The following is a 22,310-nucleotide window of genomic DNA, read 5'->3' as shown; positions in this document are numbered from 1 at the left end:
ATGCATGAAAATTTTCTGAATCTTTAAATTTGGTCAAAAGAACATATATGAAATTACCTGATCGCAAAAAGTATATACCCTTTCCAAAGATGAACATTTCCACGTATAAAATAAATAAAATGTCCAAAAACTTTTACCTCTAAATTATCTATTATATTATAAACATCACCAACGAATCCATACCGTAAAAATTATAAATGGTTATAAATACTTAGTGTCAAATATTTAAGCTACAACTCTGATATACGCCCTAATTTCACCAAATGTGGCGATATGTGTTCTGCGCTGGTTATTGGTGCGATTGCGTTTTCTATGGCAACCCTGTTGACGTTGAACAATCTTTCGCTGGAGCTCATTGATTCACGTCTGTGTCTGAGAAGATGGGAGGCAAAGATAAAATGGTAGAAGTTGTTGAATTGAATTTCGGCAAAAGGAAATATCATTGTGGCCATCCTGTTGAGGGGTAGTGGGTATTTGGAGGTGTGGAAAGAGGGTCTGGGAGATTATTTTTAATGACCGTGCATGATAGAAGTAGGGATTTGTGATTTTATTTATTTGTGAACCATAGTATGAATTTTCTGGAGTGTGTCTGGCTGTCATGTAAATACGATAGTGATTACGTGGCGGCACGTTAAAGGCAGTATGAAATTAGTATATCTGCTGCTCGAAGAAGCATTAATTCATGGTAAGTGCATTTTATTTTATTCTTGTTCTTATTTTGTAGAATGTTATGTATGTTCATTGGTTATTTAGTATGAATTTCTGTCGTTATTGTTGTTTTTGAAACAGAACGCTGTGTACATGGTATTATTTGAAATTTATTGTTATTGTTATTTTATTAAAGCGAGGTGTGCGTAGATCGTAAATTTGTTCATTGCCTAAATTGCACAATTCGTAGATGTTTTTTTAAGTTTAAACAGGATGCTGTGTACATGGTATTCTTTGAAATTTATTGTTGTTAATTTATTAAAGCGAGGGGTGCGAGTTCGTAGATTTGTTCCTTGCCTAAATTGTGCAATTCGTAGATGTTTTTTGAAGTTTAAACAGGATGCTGTGTACATGGTATTCTTTGAAATTCATTGTTCTTATGTTAATTTATTAAAGCGAGGTGTGCGAGTTCGTAGATTCGTTCGTTGCCTACATTGCGCCATTCGTAGATGTTAAGTTAAAACATGTCGCTATGTACATGGATTCTTGTCAAATATTTTTGGTTAGAAACTTTACGTTTTTGCTATCTAAATTTTTTGTTTTTGTTTCGGATTTTTAGCTTAAATCGTGTGTTCAAAATGTAGTTTTTGCGTGTGCAAAAACTGAGTTTTTGGAGACATTTTAGGCTTAAAGTTTGAAATATAGACAAAAAATTTAGATAGTAATATGGCAGCGTGTTGGCAAGAAATTTGGCGACTTGAGGGCGCATATCAGAGTAGTTCCATATTTAAATTACTTCCATGCACGTTTACTTCAACTGAAATGTATACCAAATTCCTATAAACATAAAATTCACAAAATAACTATCATTTAATTAAAATATCACTAAACCATGTACACGTAGACTTATTTTTACTCAAAAAAACATCCCGGAATTGCACAAAAATGGCATTGCGCACACTCTTCACTATATCCATGTACACTGCTTTTTTCTCATAAATTAGAAAAATTTCATGAAAATACTCAACGTATTCTACTCAAACGTATTCCAAAATACTACAAACATATAACTCACAAAATTACGATCATTAAAATATAATTAAATTAAAGAACACTACTTAAAATATAAATAAGCACATACATTAAATTAATAAAAATTAGATTACAATCCTAATTACTTTAACCTAAATCATTGCTAATAACAATTTTCAATAATACCATATTAATTTATTTACTCCTTATATTTAGAACAATGCATAAAAATAATATCCTTAAATGATTAAAAATACTAACTTACCTAATCTTCAGAATCTTCATTACGTGGCACGCACACTTCCACTATTTCACACAACACACAATAAAGCTTAATACAGTCAAAAGTCGTTAATTCGGACACCCATAATTCGGAATGATCTATAATCCGGACCTCAAAGCTAAAAACTTTCTGCGCATGCGCTGCGTTGACACATGCGCATAGGCGTTTACGCGTGCGCGTAAGACCTCTTACGACTACGCATTTGCGTGTGCGCAAGCGCAGAATACGTTTTCGTGTGCGCGTTTTATGTATAACGGACGGTGTAAGCTTAGTGTCTAGACTGTGCAATTCATAGATGTTTTTTAAAGTTGAAACAGAATGCTGTGTACATGGTATTATTTGAAATTTATTGTTGTTATGTTATTTTATTAAAGCGAGGAGTGCGTAGATCGTAGATTCCTTCCTTGCCTAAATTGTGCAATATGTAGAATTTTTTTTTAAGTTTAAACAGGATGCTGTGTACATGGTATTCCTTGAAATTTATTGTTGTTATGTTAATTTATTAAAGCGAGGTCTGCGTAGTTTGTAGATTCGTTCGTTGCTTACATTGTGCCATTCGTAGATGTTTTTTTAAGTTAAAACATGTCGCCGTGTACATGGATTCTTGTCAAATATTTTTGGTTAGAAACTTTACGTTTTTGCTATCTAAATTTTTTGTGGAACTACTCTGATATGCGCCCTCAAGGCGCCAAATATTTTTGGCGAGAAACTCCACGCTGCCATATTGCTATCTAAATTTTTTGTCTACATTTCGAACTTAAAGCCTAAAATGTCTCCAAAAACACGGTTTTCGCAAATGCAAAAACCACGTTTTGAACACAGAATTTAAGGTAAAAATCCGAAACAAAAACAAAAAATTTAGATAGCAAAACCGTGAAGTTACTAACCAAAATTATTTTACAAGAGTCCATGTACACAGCAATATGTTTTAATTTAAAAAAACATCCACAAATGGCACAATCTAGGCAACGAACGAATTTACGAACTACGCACACCTCGCTTTAATAAATTAACATAACAATAAATTTCAAAGAATACCATGTACACAGCATCCTGTTTCAACTTAAAAAAACATCTACGAATTGCACAATTTAGGCAACAAACGAATTTACGAACTACGTACACCTCACTTTAATAAATTAACATAACAACAATAAATTTCAAAGAATACCATGTACACAGCGTTTTGTTTCAACTTTAAAAAACATCTACGAATTGCACAATTCAGATGGTGCGCACTAATCAACAAAATAACTAAAATAAATTTCAAACAATTCAAAAAAACAACAATAACGACAGAAATTCATACTAAAAAAACAATGAACATTATATTCTACAAAATAAGAACAAGAATAAAATAAAATGCACTTACCATTAATGCTTTTTCGAAGAGCAGATATACCAATTTCATACCTTCTTTAACATGCCGCCACGTAATCACTAGTATCGTATTTATATGACAGCCAGACACACTATGCAGAAAATTCATACTATGGTTCACAAATAAATAAAATAACAAATAATCACAAATCCCTACTTCTATCACGCACAACCACTAAAAATAATCTCTCATACCTTCTTTCCACACCTCCAAATACCCATTGCCCCTCAACAGGATGACCACGACGATATTTCCTTATGCCGAACTTCAATTCAACAACTTTCACCATTAAATATTTTCCCCCTAGCTTCTCAGACACAAAGCATGACGGGAACCAACGAACTCCAGCGAAAGACTTTTCAACGTCAACAGGGTTGCCATACAACACGCAATCGCGCCAAAAACCAGCGCAGAACACATATCGCCACATTTGGTGAAATTAGGGCGTATATCAGAGTTGTACCTTTTTTGTTTTTGTTTCGAATTTTTAGCTAAATTGTGTGTTCAAAACGTAGTTTTTGCATGTGCGAAAACCGCGTTTTTGGAGACATTTTAGGCTAAAAGTTCAAAATGTAGACAAAAAATTTAGATAGTAATATGGCAGTGTGAAGTTTCTCGCCAAAAATATTTGGCGACTTAAGGGCGCATATCAGAGTAGTTCCAGAACTGTAATTCGTTCATTAAGTCACATGACATATTTCATGATCTCTCATTTCCCTCACACAAAATAATGCGTAATCGGAACTGAGTACTTCTCACATTATTACCAAAGTCCTAGGTAGTAACCTTTATCGCCTCCAAAATGTCGCCAAACTACCAGTTACCATATTCCAAAGATCAGCCTAAAACTCAAATTAACCCTATCTGGATATTTGGGGATCTTAGTTGTAACGGAGTAGTTTTACTGATATGTTGCTGAAATTGCTTTGGGTATTTCTGCCTTGTGTGGCGACAACAATTTATCAAATGTACTGTACAGAATTAAAAGATAAATTATTTTATTTGTTAAAGGAGCCACAGCCTGTAGTCATAAAACTTCTTAATCTTCTTAAAACAAACTTAATCACCCAATCTGTAACAAAAAAATTTCAAATCTCACCAAACGGTTATGTGGTGCTGTAATAAGAAAGTATCAAAACTGCATATGCATTTAGTTTGAAATTTTAAAATATAAAGTTAAAAGAAAAAAAGTATACATATAAAATAGAATAAAATTATTTTGGTTTATTTATTTGATGCTTGCAAGAATGCAAAAGCATTTGTAAAGTGGTAATTCTAAATTTTTATCTTCTGAAACTTTCCAAATGTTTTATAATAAATTTTTAATATGATGTCATTTTTATTGAACCCATTGAGTATCATATGGCTTTTTGGGCTTACACTGATGAAATATTCAAGGACATTTATTAGTTAGATTTATAAAATTAATTTTACTGTTGCTTTTCATAACGTTCTGTTCTGTAGAGTAATATTTAAATCATTAAAGAATGTAAAAATAATGAGTTAATAAATAGGAAGTGACTGAAAATCTCATGACTAGATAAAGAAGTAGTCATGTCACTCAGAGAGTTAAGAAGGGATAAGTTTAAAAAAAAAAAAAAAGAGGTTACTATTCGGTTTCGAGGGCCGTAAAAAAATTGCAGCGAAAATGTATGTGCAAAAGCGCCAAATCTAGCAAACCCCGCCCATTTAACAGCGTGCCAAATCTAGCGTACGCGCTGATTTCAGATTGCGTAAGTTTATATAGTTCTACATTTCTTAAGACGCACTGAAATACTAGTTTAACTTTTAAATCATTTTTTTGATTTTAAATCCTTTTTTGATATCCTATGGATTTAATAATTTGGGAATTGACCATGACGAAAAGTTGGCAATAGAATTTTAGGTAAAGTGCAGAATCACCCACTGCTTGACGCATTTTTAAGAATTGCACATACTCGGTATCCATGTACGCATCGACCTATTTTCACTTTAAAAGTAAAAGAAAATTGACAAAAATCCAATTATTTTTACCCTTGTAAAAAGCGGCAAACAAATAAGTGAGCGATTCTGCACTTTACCAAGAATATTTTCAAAGAAAAGGCATCATTCATTATAGAAAATTACGTTTAAACAACCAACGAGATGAAATTATGCTTTAGCAATATGTCGGTAGCGAAATAGCAATGCAGGCATCCATTCAGTTATGTTTAGCAATTTTTATATAAATTACAATAATGATTTGAAATATTTATTTACTCTTATGCTTCCATTCAGTCGTGTTTAGCCTTTTTCATATAAATTATAATAATAATAAAGTAGTATATAAAATTAACCTTTCATCTAAATTAGAACATCAATCTTAAATAGTTATTTACTATTATACTTCCTTTCTTGCAGCAATTATTTTTGGCAGCATTGGCATCAACAATAGTTTGGCAATTTTTTACGGCCCTCGAAACCGAATAGTACCATAAAGAGTTTTTCATTTCATGTATTATTAATTGTACAAATATTATGTGTCAGAAATATTATTAGTTAAGTCATATAGCAAATATTTGTTAGTTTTGTTCAACAACGTTTTTATGTTCTTTAACAGTCGTTATTATTATTTTTTTTTTAAATTGCTTTTTATCCTTAAGAATCTGTAATCGCCAGAATTTACAAACAGTCATTATTTATTTCATTTGACATTTCCATCCACTTTTTTGTAACTGCTATGCTGACTATAAATTAATGTTTTATATGAATATGAGCATTCAAATGAACAGCTGGTACCATAAGCATTGCTAATTGCAATTGTAAACACCGAGGAACAGTCAATCACTCAAATGAAAATTTCTAGCGTTCCCAAACTGTCTAGTATTGATATTACGGTCCAGTTTCTCGCATTTTCAAAACGTCTCCAAATCAGTTATTTTCGCTCGTTTTAGAAAATCGCTAACTCATCATATCGGCATATTAGATGGTTGTGAATTTGAATTAATTCTGTGAACATGCAAAAAATGGGGAAAGTGCAGAATCACCCACTGCTTGGCGCGTTTTTTAAGAATTGCACATACTCTGTATCCATGTACACATCGACCTATTTTCACTTAAAAAAAATCCCAGAATTGCACAAAAATGGCATTGTGCACTACCCTGACTATCCATGTACACATCGACCTATTTTTCACTTAAAAAAAATTTCCAGAATTGCATAAAAATTGCTTTATCTATTTATAGAATCGCTTTATCTATTTACACATCGACCTATTTTCACTTAAAAAGTCGAAGAAAATTGACAAAAATCCAATTCTTTTTACTCTTGTAAAAAGTGGCAAACAAATAAGTGGGTGATTCTGCACTTTACCCCCCCCCAAAAAAAAAAAAAAATAGACCCGATTTCGCTTCATTTGGCGACTGGACCCTAATCTTCAGTCTAGCCGATGTTATTAACAAGAATATTATACGTGTTGTTTCTTGGATTTTGATGTTGAACTTCAGCTTCGTTTACACAGTGGTTTTAAAATCATGACATGTTTAAGCTCAGCTTTGTTCCTAAGCAACCAGACCTTTCTACATCACAAAAATTGGTTTAAGGATATTACTTTTCCGATTTTTCAATTTCATGCCAAGTTGGTATAAGAACCACCAATCACAGCGAAGCAGACATCGAGTGATGGTTTCGTTTAGTCAGCTACGTATGTACGCCAGCGCAACTTTCCATTTCCTGATTATTGATGTTTAAAACCCTGTTCAGCAGGTGTGAATGGACTTAAACCACAAAGCTTTGTGATGACAAAACTGTTGTTCTGAACAAAGCCTTATGGCCATACTTCGACTTACTTTGACAAAAACATGACCTTCAGTGACATGTACAAAAGAAATGATTTTGGATGAGGAAGAGAATTAAAACAGAAGAGACAGTCTTGAAGTCTTTGTTCCTGATGAAGAGGTCCTATACCTGTTTATCCTCAAAATCGACAGAGTTCTTGACTAAAACTACACCAAACCCAAGGTTGTTGCTTTCTTAATTTTAAGGAGGAGAATGTTCTGAAAAAATTTGCTAGTTTTTGAACAATCTAAATTTGGAGAAGAGTACTTTTCCATTAAAGTCATTCTACTTGCATTTTTTTTTTTCGTATTTTCTAAGGGCCGAGCTGGCTTCGTTTCTGTTTGGCTTTTTTGGGCTGTTTGGCTAACTAAGTGTGTCCAACTTGAAAGTACACTCATGTCCAAAAATTAAGGATAATGTAAAATCAGGCAAAGGAAGAGTTAGAAGCAAAACAAATTTGACTTATTTGTAAAGCTTATTTATTGAACAAAAGGTAAAGAGTAAAAAAAGATGCTATATGTTTGATATTATTAAAAAAATTTGCGATTTTTTTCTCCCTGGAGCAAATTAAAAAAAAAAAAAAAACCTATTTACAAAAAAACAATATTACATGGTTGGTATGATTGTTAATACATTGTATGTCTCCCAGACGATGCAATATAGTCCCTACAACGCCTAGGCATGCTGAGTATCAAATTATCGATCTGATCTTGGGGGATATTACACCACTCAAAAAGCAATGCTCTCCGAAGTTCCGGTAGACATGTAGGAGGAGGTTGACGGGCTGCAGCTCATCGGGCAAGCATGTCCCACACGTGCTCTACTGGATTCAAGTCCGGTGAGAATGCTGGCCAGACCATACGGGTGATATCCTCCGACTGAAGGCATTTGCTTATGATGTTTGCACGGTGAGAACGGGCGTTGTCATCCATAAACACAAATTGTGCGCCCATGGCGCCCCGAAGCAAACATACATGTTGTTTCAGAATGACGTCCCGATAGATTTGGCTTGCCATGGTTCTAATTTGAACATGCAGGTCAGTTCTGGAACCCAGAATAATTCCACCCCAAACGAGCACTTCTGCACCACCGTAACGGTGTCGTTCAATGATGTTTTCTTGGTGGTAACGGGTACCTGGAGCTCTCCATATGAAAGTCCGGCGAGAATCAGACTGCAAGCTACACTTGGACTCGTCGGAAAACATCACACAGGCCCACTGTTGGGGTGTCCACAATGCATGCTGTCTACTCCAGGCTAACCGCAGGCGACAATGACTTGCAGTAAGTGGAACGCATCTGACAGGTCTACAAGCATATAGACCAATCAGCCCTAAGCGTTTGTACATGGTCTACCTTGAAATTGTCGTACCAGTGGCTGAAGAGAGCTGACAAGACAGGTCTGAGGCTGTGCTCCGCCTGTTTCTTTTGGCAGTAGCTGCCAAATACCGGTCCTCATTCGGCGTTGCAACTCTGGGGCGACCTGTGCTGTAGCGTCTACTCACATTACCATCATCTTGGAATCGTTGCCAAAGACTGGAGATGACGCTCTGGGCAATTCCAAGTTCGTCTGATACTTCCAGCTGGGTACGCCCACATTCCAGACGGCCAATAGTTCTACCATGTAAAAAATCATCCGAATGCGTTCTTTGTGTCATAACTATTTGGTTATTGCACTGAAATGCTTGTAAATTGCCTGCGAACAATTTTACTTCTTTGCCTGTGTTCCTTATATATCACTCTCTTACACTCTCGTCATTGTGACGTACCATCAGTGACATCTGGTTACTTCCTGAAATTTGCATATGATTCTTGAAGATGCGTGTAGTGATTTTACAGGTGATATGTTTATTTTAGAGTTCGATTTCCGCGTGACTCTGAATTATCCTTAATTTATGGACATGAGTGTAATAGTTTAATCAATGCTTTCCATAATCTTTGGCCAATTATTTAGTATTGGAAGCAGCTTCTGTTTCCAATTCATATGTTTTCACTAGTAGAGCTGAGAGCATAGTTGAGAGTGCCACTGATAGCAATAAGGGTTAATCTTTGGATTATGGTAAATTATTTTGCGACGAACCCTGCTACAGCAACCTGCTAGTTTTTGTTTGGATGCCATTTTGTTTTCACGAAGGCATTTTTTTTTTTTACTCAACACTTTTTTCCAACAATCTGCTAGCCGAATTACGCTTATGCTAGAACTTTTATGGAACAAAAGTGTTTAATCATGACGAAGATTAGATGCGAAATTGGGACAAAGTGCAGAATCGCCCACTGCTTGCCGCGTTTTTAAGAATTGCACATACACAGTATCGTCCATGTACACGTCGACCTATTTTCACTTAAAAAAACATCCCAGAATTGCACAAAAATGGCATTGTGCACACTCTTGACTTTATCCATGTATACTGCTAAAGTCCTAGCTAGTAACCTTTATAACCTTACCAAAATGTTGCCAAACTACCGTATTCCAAAGATTAGCAGCAATAAGTTCTGATCTAAAGATGGAACAGGGGTCTGCATTTTTTTTTGCTGATTATATGGATATATATTTATAAAGATAGGATCTTGGTATATGTGAACAGATGCACCATATCACCTTTGATAGCAAATATGTATAAATCCTGGTTAGAATTCTTGTAAAGCTTCAGTATCAAGGTGTGCTGATATGCATCTTGCAGAATTGACAATTTGCTTGATTTAAAGAAGTCGTCAGAAAAGAACAGTCAGAATTGTGACAGTTAATATGTGTAATATCTGTCTAGTTTAGTCATTTGCTTGAAAGATGGAATACATGCATGATATATTGATTATCCTAGGATTTCTTGTATTTTAATCAAATATCCTGAAGTTTGATTATGATATAATGTTTTTCATTGTATTCTACATTTTTCTAAAGTATTTGAATGATTTGACTAGGGTGAATGTTAATTTTCATCAAAAGAGGGGCTAAATTCCATTATTAGATTTTTATAGAATGATACGCTATAAATAAATGTGTTAAATTTATGAGGGGAAAAAAAACTCATTAATGGGTAATTTTTACATTAACATTTCCCTCTCTCTCTCTCTTTTTTTTTTTTTTTTTTTTCCCTTAAAATTTTCAGGTCAGTATTAGCAGTACAATTATGTACATATGAATGTTATAATACATTTTAATTTTTTTAATAATTTAAGATAAATGAAATTTGCTTTTGTAGTTAATACTTATCTGAGCCTGGAGTTTTTGTGTATAATATACACTTACCCATTTCTATGAAATTTTTTAAATGCCTATTAATAGAGTTTAAATGGTACTTAACATATTATTTGGGCAGTGGATGCCACTCTTTGTATGGGATTCTAAAAGACATGATTGGTTATCTATAACTGGCTCTAAATTGTGCTACTGGGCTGTGTGGTAGGATAATACACAAGCACCGTTTAATATATTAATTGTAATATGTAGTGTAGTTAATTTTGTATTACATTTTAGGTTGCTGTGGATATGGAATTTGCTAAAGCAATGTACGAATTGCACAAGAAAGTTAATCCAAGTGAAGTTATTGTCGGATGGTAAGAGACATTAAAAGTTCTTGCATATTTAAATATGATTACCATTTAGAGAAGCCATAACAATTGTTTAAAATATTTGTATGATGATTTAGACTATAGCTCTATATGGATTTCTTGCTTTACATAATTATAATACTCTTACCAATATTTGAATACATTGGGTATGGTTTAAAAATTTTAAAAGAGTTATTGATATTTCTGCATTGTAGTGACCAAGGCAGTTGAGACTTGGAAGAAGCAGACTCTTTTCAATACACACAAGCAGTTCATCCTATGCCTGCAGTATGCAACTTATTTATTGTATCCAGGCATAAGTAATTTAATATAAATTTGTATTTGCTACTTTATTTAATCAGTTTTGTAAGCAATTTAAAATAAATAATCTCTATTAATATTTCCAAAATTCATTTTAAACAGTCACTTTATGTTAGCCACATTTTAGCAGTTCCTGCTAATGATGTAACAAATACATTATTATAAGGGATGTGAGGTCGGAGCATAAACTCTTTTAGGTAAGATTCTAGTGATAGTGAGCCGTCTCCCTGTCCTTTTTGTCACCCCAATTTTTCCAGTCCCCCATATGCATTCTACTTTCTGAGTATGAGGCAGATAGCAGGATACATAAAGTTCATGGTAAAGATCCTGCAGTTCTTTGTCTTTTAACAGGTATAGCAATACCTAAAAGGAATGTTGCAAAAATGTTGTTCTTCCATTACTCTTCTAATTTACGTAGAAGGATTCATCAAAATACAGAATTTTATCAGGTTTTCTGTTTTCTTAGCCACATAGTTATTGACATTGAATGAACTGTGTATGTATCGGTAACCCCTTTTTTATCACCGTGGCTGAAAGATTCATTATCTGTTTGTGCTATTTCAGGTATGCTACTGGAGCTGATGTGACTGGTCACTCTGTTCTAATTCATGATTATTATAGCCGAGAAACAAATAATCCTATTCACTTAACAGTTGATACCTCATTATCTGAAGGAAGTGTCACATGGAAAGCATTTACAAGGTAAGAATAAGTTCTTTTGTTTCATCAATACATTAAACTTCAAAAATAAGTAATATTTCATGATTTTTATAAACAGATTTTTTCCCACTTTTCTATGAGCTTTCATATTTTATAACAATAGTTTTCTTAATTTTTTATGTGGAGCAAATTTGATTAACCATCTTACTTTTGGTATAGAGTAAAACGTAGTAGTCCCATGACCTTGGATCACTGCATGTCTATTTGCCTAACTGGTTAAATTTGGTCTTTCCCTATTTTCATTGCCCCATTATAAAGCCTCTTTTTTGGAAGAATAATTTTGCATCTCTTTCTGTCAATGGTAAATAAAAAAAATTTTAACTTTAAAAAAAGGTGGGCTCTACTCACAGCTATTATCTTTTTCATTCATATTTGGAAAGTTTTGAGTTGTTTCTCATACTACTTAATTGATGTCAGTTGCTCAACCCAACAGTAAATAAATTGTATAAGAATATTACAAATAATATTCTGGAGCCACTTACTTAACCATTGAAAACCAGTTAATCAAAATGTATGCTGTAGTTTTTATTGCAACTTTTTCGCATTGCAGCTCAAACTAGTTACATATGTGTAGTTTTCATTTCATAGCCATTTTTCCATATTTGAGTATATGGTAAAATGCCTCCTGGAAAAGTGATGTAGTATATTCCTCAGTCCTTACTCAATCAAATATTGTTAACATTTTTATTTTATTTGTTATTTTTAAGAAGATTTGTGATTTTACTCATAGCTCTTATTTACTCGCATGTCAGTAAATCAAAAATTGTAATTACACTTTTGGAAAAGAAAACATGTCAGCATGCACCTATTTGAAGCTTTTCTTGTGGTGAGTAAACTAATTAAGTGTTTGTTATTTGATGCACATGTCAGTTCAACTTTCAGACATAAGAATCATGCATAATGGTAAGTATAAGATATACTGAAATTACATTGCTTAGAGCAATAATTGTCTTATAGAATTGCGACACATATCTAAAAATTTAATGAAAATCAATTCTGCCCCCCTTTTAACTTTCTGGTACCAAGTAAAAAGGAAGTATTGTAATTGCGAAAAATTTCAGGTCTTGTATTTCAAAGAAAATATCCACTTTGGCCACTATCGAATGCAATTTAACGATGTTTTTGCATGACATCTGTACGGAAGAACAAAATAAAGGACTCTTTCCCCCCTCCCCCCCAAAAAAATTATAAACCTGATTTAATATGAATTCTAAAGAGAATTTTTCGTGGCATCTGTATGTACGTACGTACGTATCTCGCATAACTCATAAAAGAGTAGCCTCAGAACGTTGAAATTTTGTATATAGGACTGCTGTAACATGTAGATGTGTACCTCGTATTTTGGTTGCAATCGGCCGCACCAAAAGTATACCACCCTGTTACTCGGCTCCAGAATCGGAAACTCTTTTTGACATAATCGAAAGTTCAAGCTTAATTTTTATAAAATTGTTTTAACAGTCTGCAAAAAATAATAAGCCGGATCCAATTAGAAGATTAAGGAACAGTGCAATCTGCAACATTAACTGAAATGCCTTATGCCAATGATTATAAGTTACGGAGTGCCTATGGCTCAAAACCATGGATAATTTTAGCCTAGCTTATACCATTCATCATTATACATTAAACGCACATGCGTATGCACATAAAGTTTGTAGCTTTGAGGTCTGAATTACAAACCTTGTACTGTATACCCTTTAAGTTTTATTACGTTGTGTATAAACGGAAAATCATGTTTCGTGCAAGGAAAGTAAAAGTAAAAAATAAGATAAAGTGCAGTATTACTAGTAGTAATATATTACAAATAGTTACTATTGTTAATATGTTACGAATAGTTTTATTTTCTATTCAAGTTGTTTTAATACACTAGCCACTTGCGTAGCCAGGTACCTAAAATACTTTTCATAAAACAGAAAAAATGTATTGTGATTTTAAGACCTTAGTGTAATTTAATAAAAATATTTAATAATTTTAATTATACATCTTCTAATTTACATGCATTTTTATCTAAATCAGGTTAAAAATCATGAAAAATATTCTTTAGAACTGTGTTTATACACTGGCATGATAAAAGTATTTTATTTTAAGCAATATATTGCTTTTAAATAATTGAGTTTTTTTATTAATCTTGAAAGATAAATATCTTTCATTTTCCTAAGTGGCAATAATCTGGCATGCTGGTGATAGAAATGTTCTGTTTCGAACAGTGCTACTTTGAGATTGCTGAGGTTTTAATCAAGTATTCATTAAATGTGTGTAAAATATGAAATAATAATAAAAGAAATTCAGGCTTCAAGGTGCACATGTTCCAGTGAAAGGATCATGTCTATCCAAAATTTGACGGCTTTTGGTGTTGTTCATCCGCGATATGAGGAACGTACAAACAGATTTTTATTATTTCATAGTAGAGATTAAAGAAGCAGAAACCAAATAATAGAAAAGATCAATGCATACATATTATAAACCATGAAATGCTCACAAATGTAAATCTGATAATTTATGTATCAAGGCATGTGTTAAGCATTATGTTTTATTAAGTTGTAAGTACAGTGTTAAGTTGTCTGATGCTATTAAGTTCAAAAATTTCAAATAAAATTTCTGTGTTAGAATATAACTAGTGAAGTGAGTTAAGTTAATAACAGTGACATTTTGTACTTCATTTCTGTATCTCATTTGATCTAGTGAATATGCAGAAGGAAACTCAAGTGCACCATATATGATATGTTGGGAATAGAATTGGTTAAAATAATCTTAGAGCTAATTTTGCAGAGGGAGTGTAGTTTCATGAAAATAAATTTACAGTTTGTTGATTATAATAGAACTTTGATAATCATTAGGTTTCGATCAAAACTCAAATGTTGATGCCAAACTTTCTTGTACATCAAACCATCTTACAAGGATGACTTGATGTATCTCTTTTGGGGGGGGGGTTATTATGTTATTTTGACCAAATCAGGCATATTAATTAGAATTGAATTTTGTTTTGATATTAGATTTTCGTATCAAAAAGTTCAAACAACTGAAGTTATGCTTTATTTTAAAGATTTTTTTTCCTTAATGCTAATTATTTCTCTAGTATTAATGCTGTCAATCTGACAGTAAAGGCATATGTAGTTTTTAATTCAATGAGATTTCTGTTGAAATTTATTAGTATATAATATAAGAAAAATATGGTACTATTCCGTTAGAGCAGCATCAGTTAAAAGCAGGCCACTTTTATTTATTTATTATTATTATTATTATTATTATTATTATTATTATTATTTTTTGCTGCCAATTCTCGTCAAGTTTTAAATTATAAAATAATAATAGAGTTCAAAAGAATAAAAAAAATTACTTCTGTATAAAATAAATTTTTTAAAAAACTTCTTAATTCTTAAAGAAAGTAAATTTTTAATTTTGTAACTTAGAATATTCTACACATAAATAAAAAATATAAAAACAAAATGAAATACAATCTAAATAGGTAGCATAAAATCATGAATATCATTCAATATTGCAAAGGATATTGAGTTTTTGAATATAGTCGATGCCACATGAATTTTATTAAATATGATTCTAAATGGTGGCGAGCAGTTTCCTACTGACATTTGTTTCTTCATTTAGCACTTCCCCACAGTCGCTCCACAGTTTGGGTATGGCATCCAGTTTTGGGGTCTACAAAATTATGTCTGGGATTCACAGTGAAATGTTCAATAGCCAGCATTTCTTAGTTCTTCTTGCTTATATCCTTTCCAGCAGCCTGAAAATATAATGCTGCCATCCACAGTCTTTTCTTGAATGACAGTCATCAATGTTGTAGTACAGTAGAATTCCAGAAATCCGCAAAGCTTGGAACCAGAGGTTGTGAGGATTTCAAGACAGAAAAGATAAATCATAATATTCAGACTAAAAATGCAAGATAAATAAGGTGTATTAGATACATTTAATTAAAATATTATATACATTATTTCAATAACTTATTATATGCATTAAATTATTATTACGTATATAAACTGATTATATTATTTATTGTATACATATACACAGCATCGATGTTTTCTGATTTCGCCTCATGCAGAGATTTCGGATTTCGATGTTAGAATCACTGTTGCCGTAAAATTTCAACAGCTTTTCTATATTTTTCTGTATATCATACTCAGTCGTATCGCAATTCCATACGATTCTGCTATAAACCGAGGAGTCGTATCTGTCTCCATCTTTTGCAGAATTTGCACTTTTTGCATTACCGTCAATGCAACATGTTTACGTTTTTCAACGTTGCAAGCAGTAAAATCATGAGTGTGTTTCTAATCTGTAATTTTATTAAAAAGGGCTGAAATTTAAAATATTATTAATTTATCCACAAAATATCCGAATAAAAAAAGGCAACACTAAATAATCTCGTGTTTCACAAGCTCAGAAAATACAACAACGTGAATCGTGAACTTGAAAGAAGAGTTGAGTGAATCGTCTGCTTTCTTACTTCGATGCAGATTAGAGGAGAAAAAACTTTTATCATGATGTCAATAATTTGGTATTTCCATTATGACTCATTATTATTCGGTAATTATGACGTCATTATTCGGTAAGTATTTTTTCTTCAATATTTTGTACTCAATGTTGCGGTTTCCGGAACGTATAAAGTGAATGTTTATATTTTGAGAGGCAATGCGGATTTCAGGTCGGCGGATTTTCAGTATTTGACTGTACAACGATCAGGAATGATGACCAGAAAACATTCTGTGTTTTTCTGGCATAAACCCCTGATTAACCATTGTTCTGGTTGAATACATCCAGCGTTATTTTTCCTTCTTGTAAAAAATCTTTCAACTATTTTTACAATTTTGTTGGCTTCATTGATTTTAATTCTTTTACGGGACATCAAAGTATTTGAGCATACCAAGTAGTTATTCCTATCTACTGTCATGTTATGTCTCATGTCTAATTGAAGTTTACAAAATTCAATCACCATCAGTTTTTAATACCACAGATAGATGAAACAAACAGCATTGGTGAAAGTAAGATGCGAGCCTTCAAACCATGTTTTGGTTCTCAATCCTTTTTTTTTTCACAGCAAGTATGTATGTATAAATAGGAGCTTTGTTCGAGTCAAAAGTTAACTTCATCCAATGATTTTGAGAACAAAGTCTGTTGCTATTAATTATTCCTTTATTCTGAAAGTGGCAGCCTCTTCATCATCAGGAAACTGCCAAATTATGCAATCCATTGTATTAAAAAAAATATCCAGTGACGATATTTCAATTGAAAACTAGAAATCTCAAGCCATGATATTTTAAACGTAAATAAAAAATATTCAAAGTAATGAGCAGCGATATTTCAAATGAAAACTAGTATTCTCAAGCCATAATATTTCAAATGTTAAATTCTCGAGCCAAGATACTTGGCTTGGTTGTTGCCACATTTTATTAATAAAATGAAACAAGTAAAGAGTGCAAGATTTTTTTGGGGGGAGGGAAGCAAAAGTATAATAGCATTTGCAAGATAAGATCTCTACAGCAGGTTTTCTCAACCAGAGGCAGATTCTTAGTGGAAGAATTTCATAGTTCCAGGGGGGGGGATGTGGTCAAATTTTATTTATCTGTGGTTTTTAGTTTATGAATTATTTATGATTTATCTGTGGTTTTTAGTTTTTAGTTTATGAATATAAAAACTATTTTTATTCAATTTTCGATGTTTATCAATGTTTTCTATACTTTTCAAGATTTACCAAGTATATTAAAAATAATCTTATTAAATGTACATTTATTTTTTGAATTTTGGAAAGAATCTTCTAGCAGTGGTGAAAGGCTTGCGTGAAGCAAAACAGATTGTAATCCATTGCTGTAGAGTAAGTCTAATTTCTTTGCAAATAATTCTTCCTTAGGGAAGGGGGAAAAATCTTTAATTAAAAAAAAAAAAAAAAAAAAAAAAAAATTTAGAGAAATGTATATGGAAGGGGGAAAATTTTTTGCAAAGAAATTCATGATATTAATGGTGCCATAACCTCAAAAGGGTGTTTTCGATGGAAATAGCAGGATGCTCAGGTTGAACAGGAATTTTCCCTTCTACTTGTAGTCATATTGCAGCATATTAAAAACCTGTGAAATTTATTACCTGTAAAAATTTGAAAAACTTTACAGATACACTTTTGGTTGGTATAATATTAAAATAATGGGCATTGAATGGTTAGAAAGAGTCAGTTTTCAAAAAGTAAAGAAAAGGAAAATTTGTCATAATCTTCATTCCAAAGATTTTTTTTCTGCCCACTCGACTGAGTGGTTTTGCGGCATGCTTTTGACTATAGTGCGACCGCTTAAAGCGCAACTCTGGTTGGCATTCTGACAAAACACATAGACTCATACAAAAGGGGTGGTATTACTTGCTGCGACGTGAAAGGTCTTCTCTTCTCCGGAAAGAGCTATGCTGGAGGGAGAGAAAGTCCCCACCCTTCCATCCTATTTTGAGAATAATTCGGTCCGAATGACACATGCATGTTTGCGCTCATGGTTGCTGATGAGGCGGTTGAACTATATAATGTTGTTTCAAATTGTAGTCTTTAAAAATTGGCACAAAGTCCTTACAAATTAAGCAACGTGCTTTACTATTCTGCTCAGTAGAAAAAGTATTCCTCCGTCCAGTTTTCATTTAAAACTCCTTTTTCATCTTCAAATTTTTTTTTAAAAGTTCTGTTTGTTTTTTTAATGACATGGAGGCCATGTAAAAAAAGTTATATATTTTAAATTTATAAGCAAATATCCATAATGAATATGAATTATTCATATCTTTTTAAGAATTTGATACAAGATTTAGAAACTTAAAATACAATGCAATATATACTGAATACAAATATTGTAATTCGTCGAAAATTTGTTTACTTATTTGAAAACTTTAAAAGTTTAAAAACGGCAAAAAGACATTGACAATTAACGGTTGGTTATTTTTGGAAATATAAAATCGAGTGTATACAACATAATTCAAAATGTGAATTCTAATGTGTTGTAAAATATGGAACGGTTTTAGAATGTATTTAAATATTTTACAAGTTGTGAACTTTTCTGAACTGCAGAAGTATAAATTGAACTACATGCTAACTAGTTTGTATAGCTAGTAATATTACTTGTATTTACATATTATTATTACTTATAAACCTCAAATCCTGGTTCTGCAAATGATAAAGACAGTTCCCACCAAGAATGAAAGAAGCAATAGTACTCCCTTACAATGATATAAACCTGTAGCGCCATGTAGGTGCAAAACGAGATGTGAAATATGACTATTAAAATATTCTTAGCATACACTGAGTAAAAGTGGGATCCGTATAGAAAATAAGAGAAATAAACTTAACACACGCTATTTTCACGTGACCGTATAATGAGACGGATTTCGCATCCCATGGGAGCCGTATGCGGAGGGTTTTAATACATGCTAAAATTTTTATATAAATTTTTATTTTAAAATATCAACGAATAAATATTGATCTTGGTAATGAATGTATTATCTTTTGGATAGTATATTTCATCTTCTATTAATGTATAAAACAACAGCAATTTTTTTTCAGTAGTATGTTTATTAAAATATGTTTTTTTTTTTTTTTTTTTTTTTTTTTTTTTTAGCACAAATTTTGGGGTTCCCGGAAAGAATACAGGAACTATGTTTACACCATGCAAAGTAGAAATTGTTGGCTATGAACCAGAACTTGTTGGAAGTAATTCTTTATTTCATATATGTTACTATTTATTTTACTGTACTTTTAAACACAGCAATTTAAAGTGGGTATCACACGTCCATTTATTTCAGACAAACAAATGTTTCAAACAATTTTCCTACCTGATTTACCATTGAAAGAAAGATCCATATTTTTTTTTTTTTTTCTTTTGCAAAAAATTGTGAAGTGTTCATTTTCAACAACCAATCAGTTATTATCTCTAATTATCAATTATTTGTATTAGAGATAGAGTTTCTCCTTTACATGGTAACCCCAAAATGATTCATGATGTTTGGCTGTTTCATATCTTGTGACAAGATGGAAAATTTGTTCTAAAGAGTTGTTCTTTTGAAATCTTTTGAATGCAATACGACCTTCAGAGGTTACACAAATTTTACTCTTAATACATTGTTGGGCGCTTTGCATTGGTGCATTATAGCGAGAGCAGCCGATTTTTTGAAAAATCCTCGCAAATTTTGTCATTACTTAAAATCACTATAAATTGAAAACTACTATGAATTTTTTTATGAAACTGATTTTCTCAACTTAGAATGTATTCTTCATCATTATTATGAAAGATAGGCACTTTTTGTATAAATGAATATAGAATATACAATTGAAAGTACAAAAAAAGGAAAAATTTATAATTTTTGTCAATATTATTTATTACCAAAATTTTTCAATAAACAAATAACTTAATGAAGTAAATAATGAACGCTAATAATGTTTTATAGTCTGATAGTGCTCAAAACATTTACCTTTATAAAGAGGTACGCCGCAAAATTAACACATAAGACAAGTTTCACTTCACATTTTTTGAGATGCACACACTCGACATTATCTTTTCGCAATTTTTTTTTTTTTTTTTCCCGGTTCCAACAATTTTTTCTAGAACGTGTTTTTTTATATCCATCGACAATCTTCTTGTTTAGGCGCCCTTTTCCTGAAAGTGGATGGACTTGGCTCTTGATTGTATCTTTCGTTCGTACCGAATCTGCCTTTCTAACCCAGTTCTAACCCAATGCAAAGCTACTTAATATAAAAATTTCTTATATTTTACTTTGTTGCTTTTTGTTGAATTATAGACAACAAAGGAATTGAACAATGCACAATTAATCATGTACATTGTTGCTCGTTCTGTCATTTCGTCGTTTTCTGTAGTATTGAATAATAAGACAAATACTGATCTGCACGGTCAACAGCCTTCATAAAGTTGTTATAATCAATCAATGCATTTGGTTTAGTTATTTTTTTATGTGTTCTTCTGTCAATATTGTGACTTTCTTTTATTTCCGCCGACTGTATAGACGAAATAAGGCCCACTTCTTTCTTTGATTCCCAGATTTGAAGTAAAATATCCCCTTTACAACGAAAGATTGTCTCTCCGTTTCTCAGATTTGTCTTGTTTAGACTCTCTGGTAAACCTCTATTTTTTCTGATGGTTCCACATACTGTAATTTTTTTTGCAAAAGGGCTTGAGTGTTATCAACACTATTATAATAATTATCCATATACAGATGGTGCCAGACATCTGTATATGGAGATACAACTGTCTGTATTATCTCTATCAGCCGTGACCCCTGACCAGAATAAATTGCAAAATTACAGATGTATCCTGCATTGCTCTCAGTTAACATTCTCAGTAGTATGCCATATTTTATGAGTTGTCCTGTTCATGATATAATGTAAATGTCTCAAAATTCGTAAATTTGCAGATATAATGTGTTGTGATGAGCTCATTTATCGCTATTATTTATGACCTTACCGTCCCATACCTAATGTAATACCTATTGTGGGAATGTTTATACCTGCATAGTTCTATGTATAAATAAGTGGCATAACAAACATACACACATGTAGTAACTCGTATTAGCTACATTTCCCACGTTCTACCACCAGTCCATAAAAAATGTATTACTACATGATCCGCCCTCTATGCACAGTTGTGAAAAATGTAGTTTTACGTGTCACGACTACAATGTGTTAATAAAACGGTTCTTGATAGAAGAGAAACATTTTCTTGAAAGAATAATTTTGTATTTAGCTTCTTCAAAATGCAACTGTTAAAAGTTGTGTCTTTTATAGCTAAAAATGTTTTGGGGTACCTAATCTTAACCAATACTTGAGTAGTCAACTTAATATGCAATTAATTTTAAATTACTGAAAATTGTGCCAAATTTGTTTTTATGCAATATTACCTGCTAAAATTAAATTAAATTTCAAGTCTGTTTGAAATTTGTGCCTTGATTCTGTGATTGGTTGGTTATATACTCCATTAGAATACTATCTTAAATGCAGCCGCCTTTGTTTTAAATTTTCTGGCAGAAATGTGTAATATGTTGAATAATACTTCATTTAAGTAAATGTAATCTGTATTTTGTTCCATTTAAAAAAATGTTTCTATTGTTTCTATTTTGAAATTCATAATGCATGTTGGTTTTTTGTGCCACTTTTTTATGTATAAAAAATGCATGCAATATAATTTACGTAATAATTGATATTTTATCAAATGTAGGTACAGTTTTAAAGTGAATTAATAATAATCAGTCATGTATCATATTTCATCAGCATTTCCAATGTGATAATTTTATTTTTTTGCAAGATGCAGTGTAGAAAATCCGAAGCTAAATATGTACATTTATCATATCATTTTGAGTGATTGATTAAAATAGTGGTCTTTTGGGTAAATTTTTGGTATGAAAATAAATGTTCTTTGTTAACCCCATAAGTGGTATAATTGCCTTTATTCAGTCATGAAAGTTTTTGTTATTTGGTGTATATTACCTTATTACTTAAAATATTTTGTTTCTGCATTTTTTAATAATCTAAATATTATTTTAATAAAGGCATTTATGAAAACAGAGACTAAAATTATAGAATTTCATCCCTCCCCTTAGAC

The 22,310-nt window shown here is 32.0% G+C and overlaps 1 protein-coding gene across 1 annotated transcript in view; it reads left to right on the top strand.

Annotated features, from left to right (window-relative positions):
- The window catches only part of LOC118197825 (eukaryotic translation initiation factor 3 subunit F-1-like), a 42,383-nt gene that overhangs the window by 1,934 nt on the left and 18,139 nt on the right, over positions 1-22,310 (top strand). Inside the window, exons 3-5 of the mRNA XM_035369364.2 lie at positions 10,613-10,692; positions 11,572-11,709; positions 19,320-19,411. Coding sequence (XP_035225255.2) covers positions 10,613-10,692; positions 11,572-11,709; positions 19,320-19,411 — 310 coding nt within the window. The remainder of the gene's footprint in view (positions 1-10,612; positions 10,693-11,571; positions 11,710-19,319; positions 19,412-22,310) is intronic.

The sequence above is a fragment of the Stegodyphus dumicola genome, chromosome 2 (genome assembly GCF_044657685.1).
Source record: "Stegodyphus dumicola isolate Sdum_Otavi_A_Nest chromosome 2, ASM4465768v1".
Taxonomy (NCBI): domain Eukaryota; kingdom Metazoa; phylum Arthropoda; class Arachnida; order Araneae; family Eresidae; genus Stegodyphus; species Stegodyphus dumicola.
Note: the sequence above shows the minus strand (reverse complement) of the source record. Positions and strands in the feature narration are given on the sequence as shown.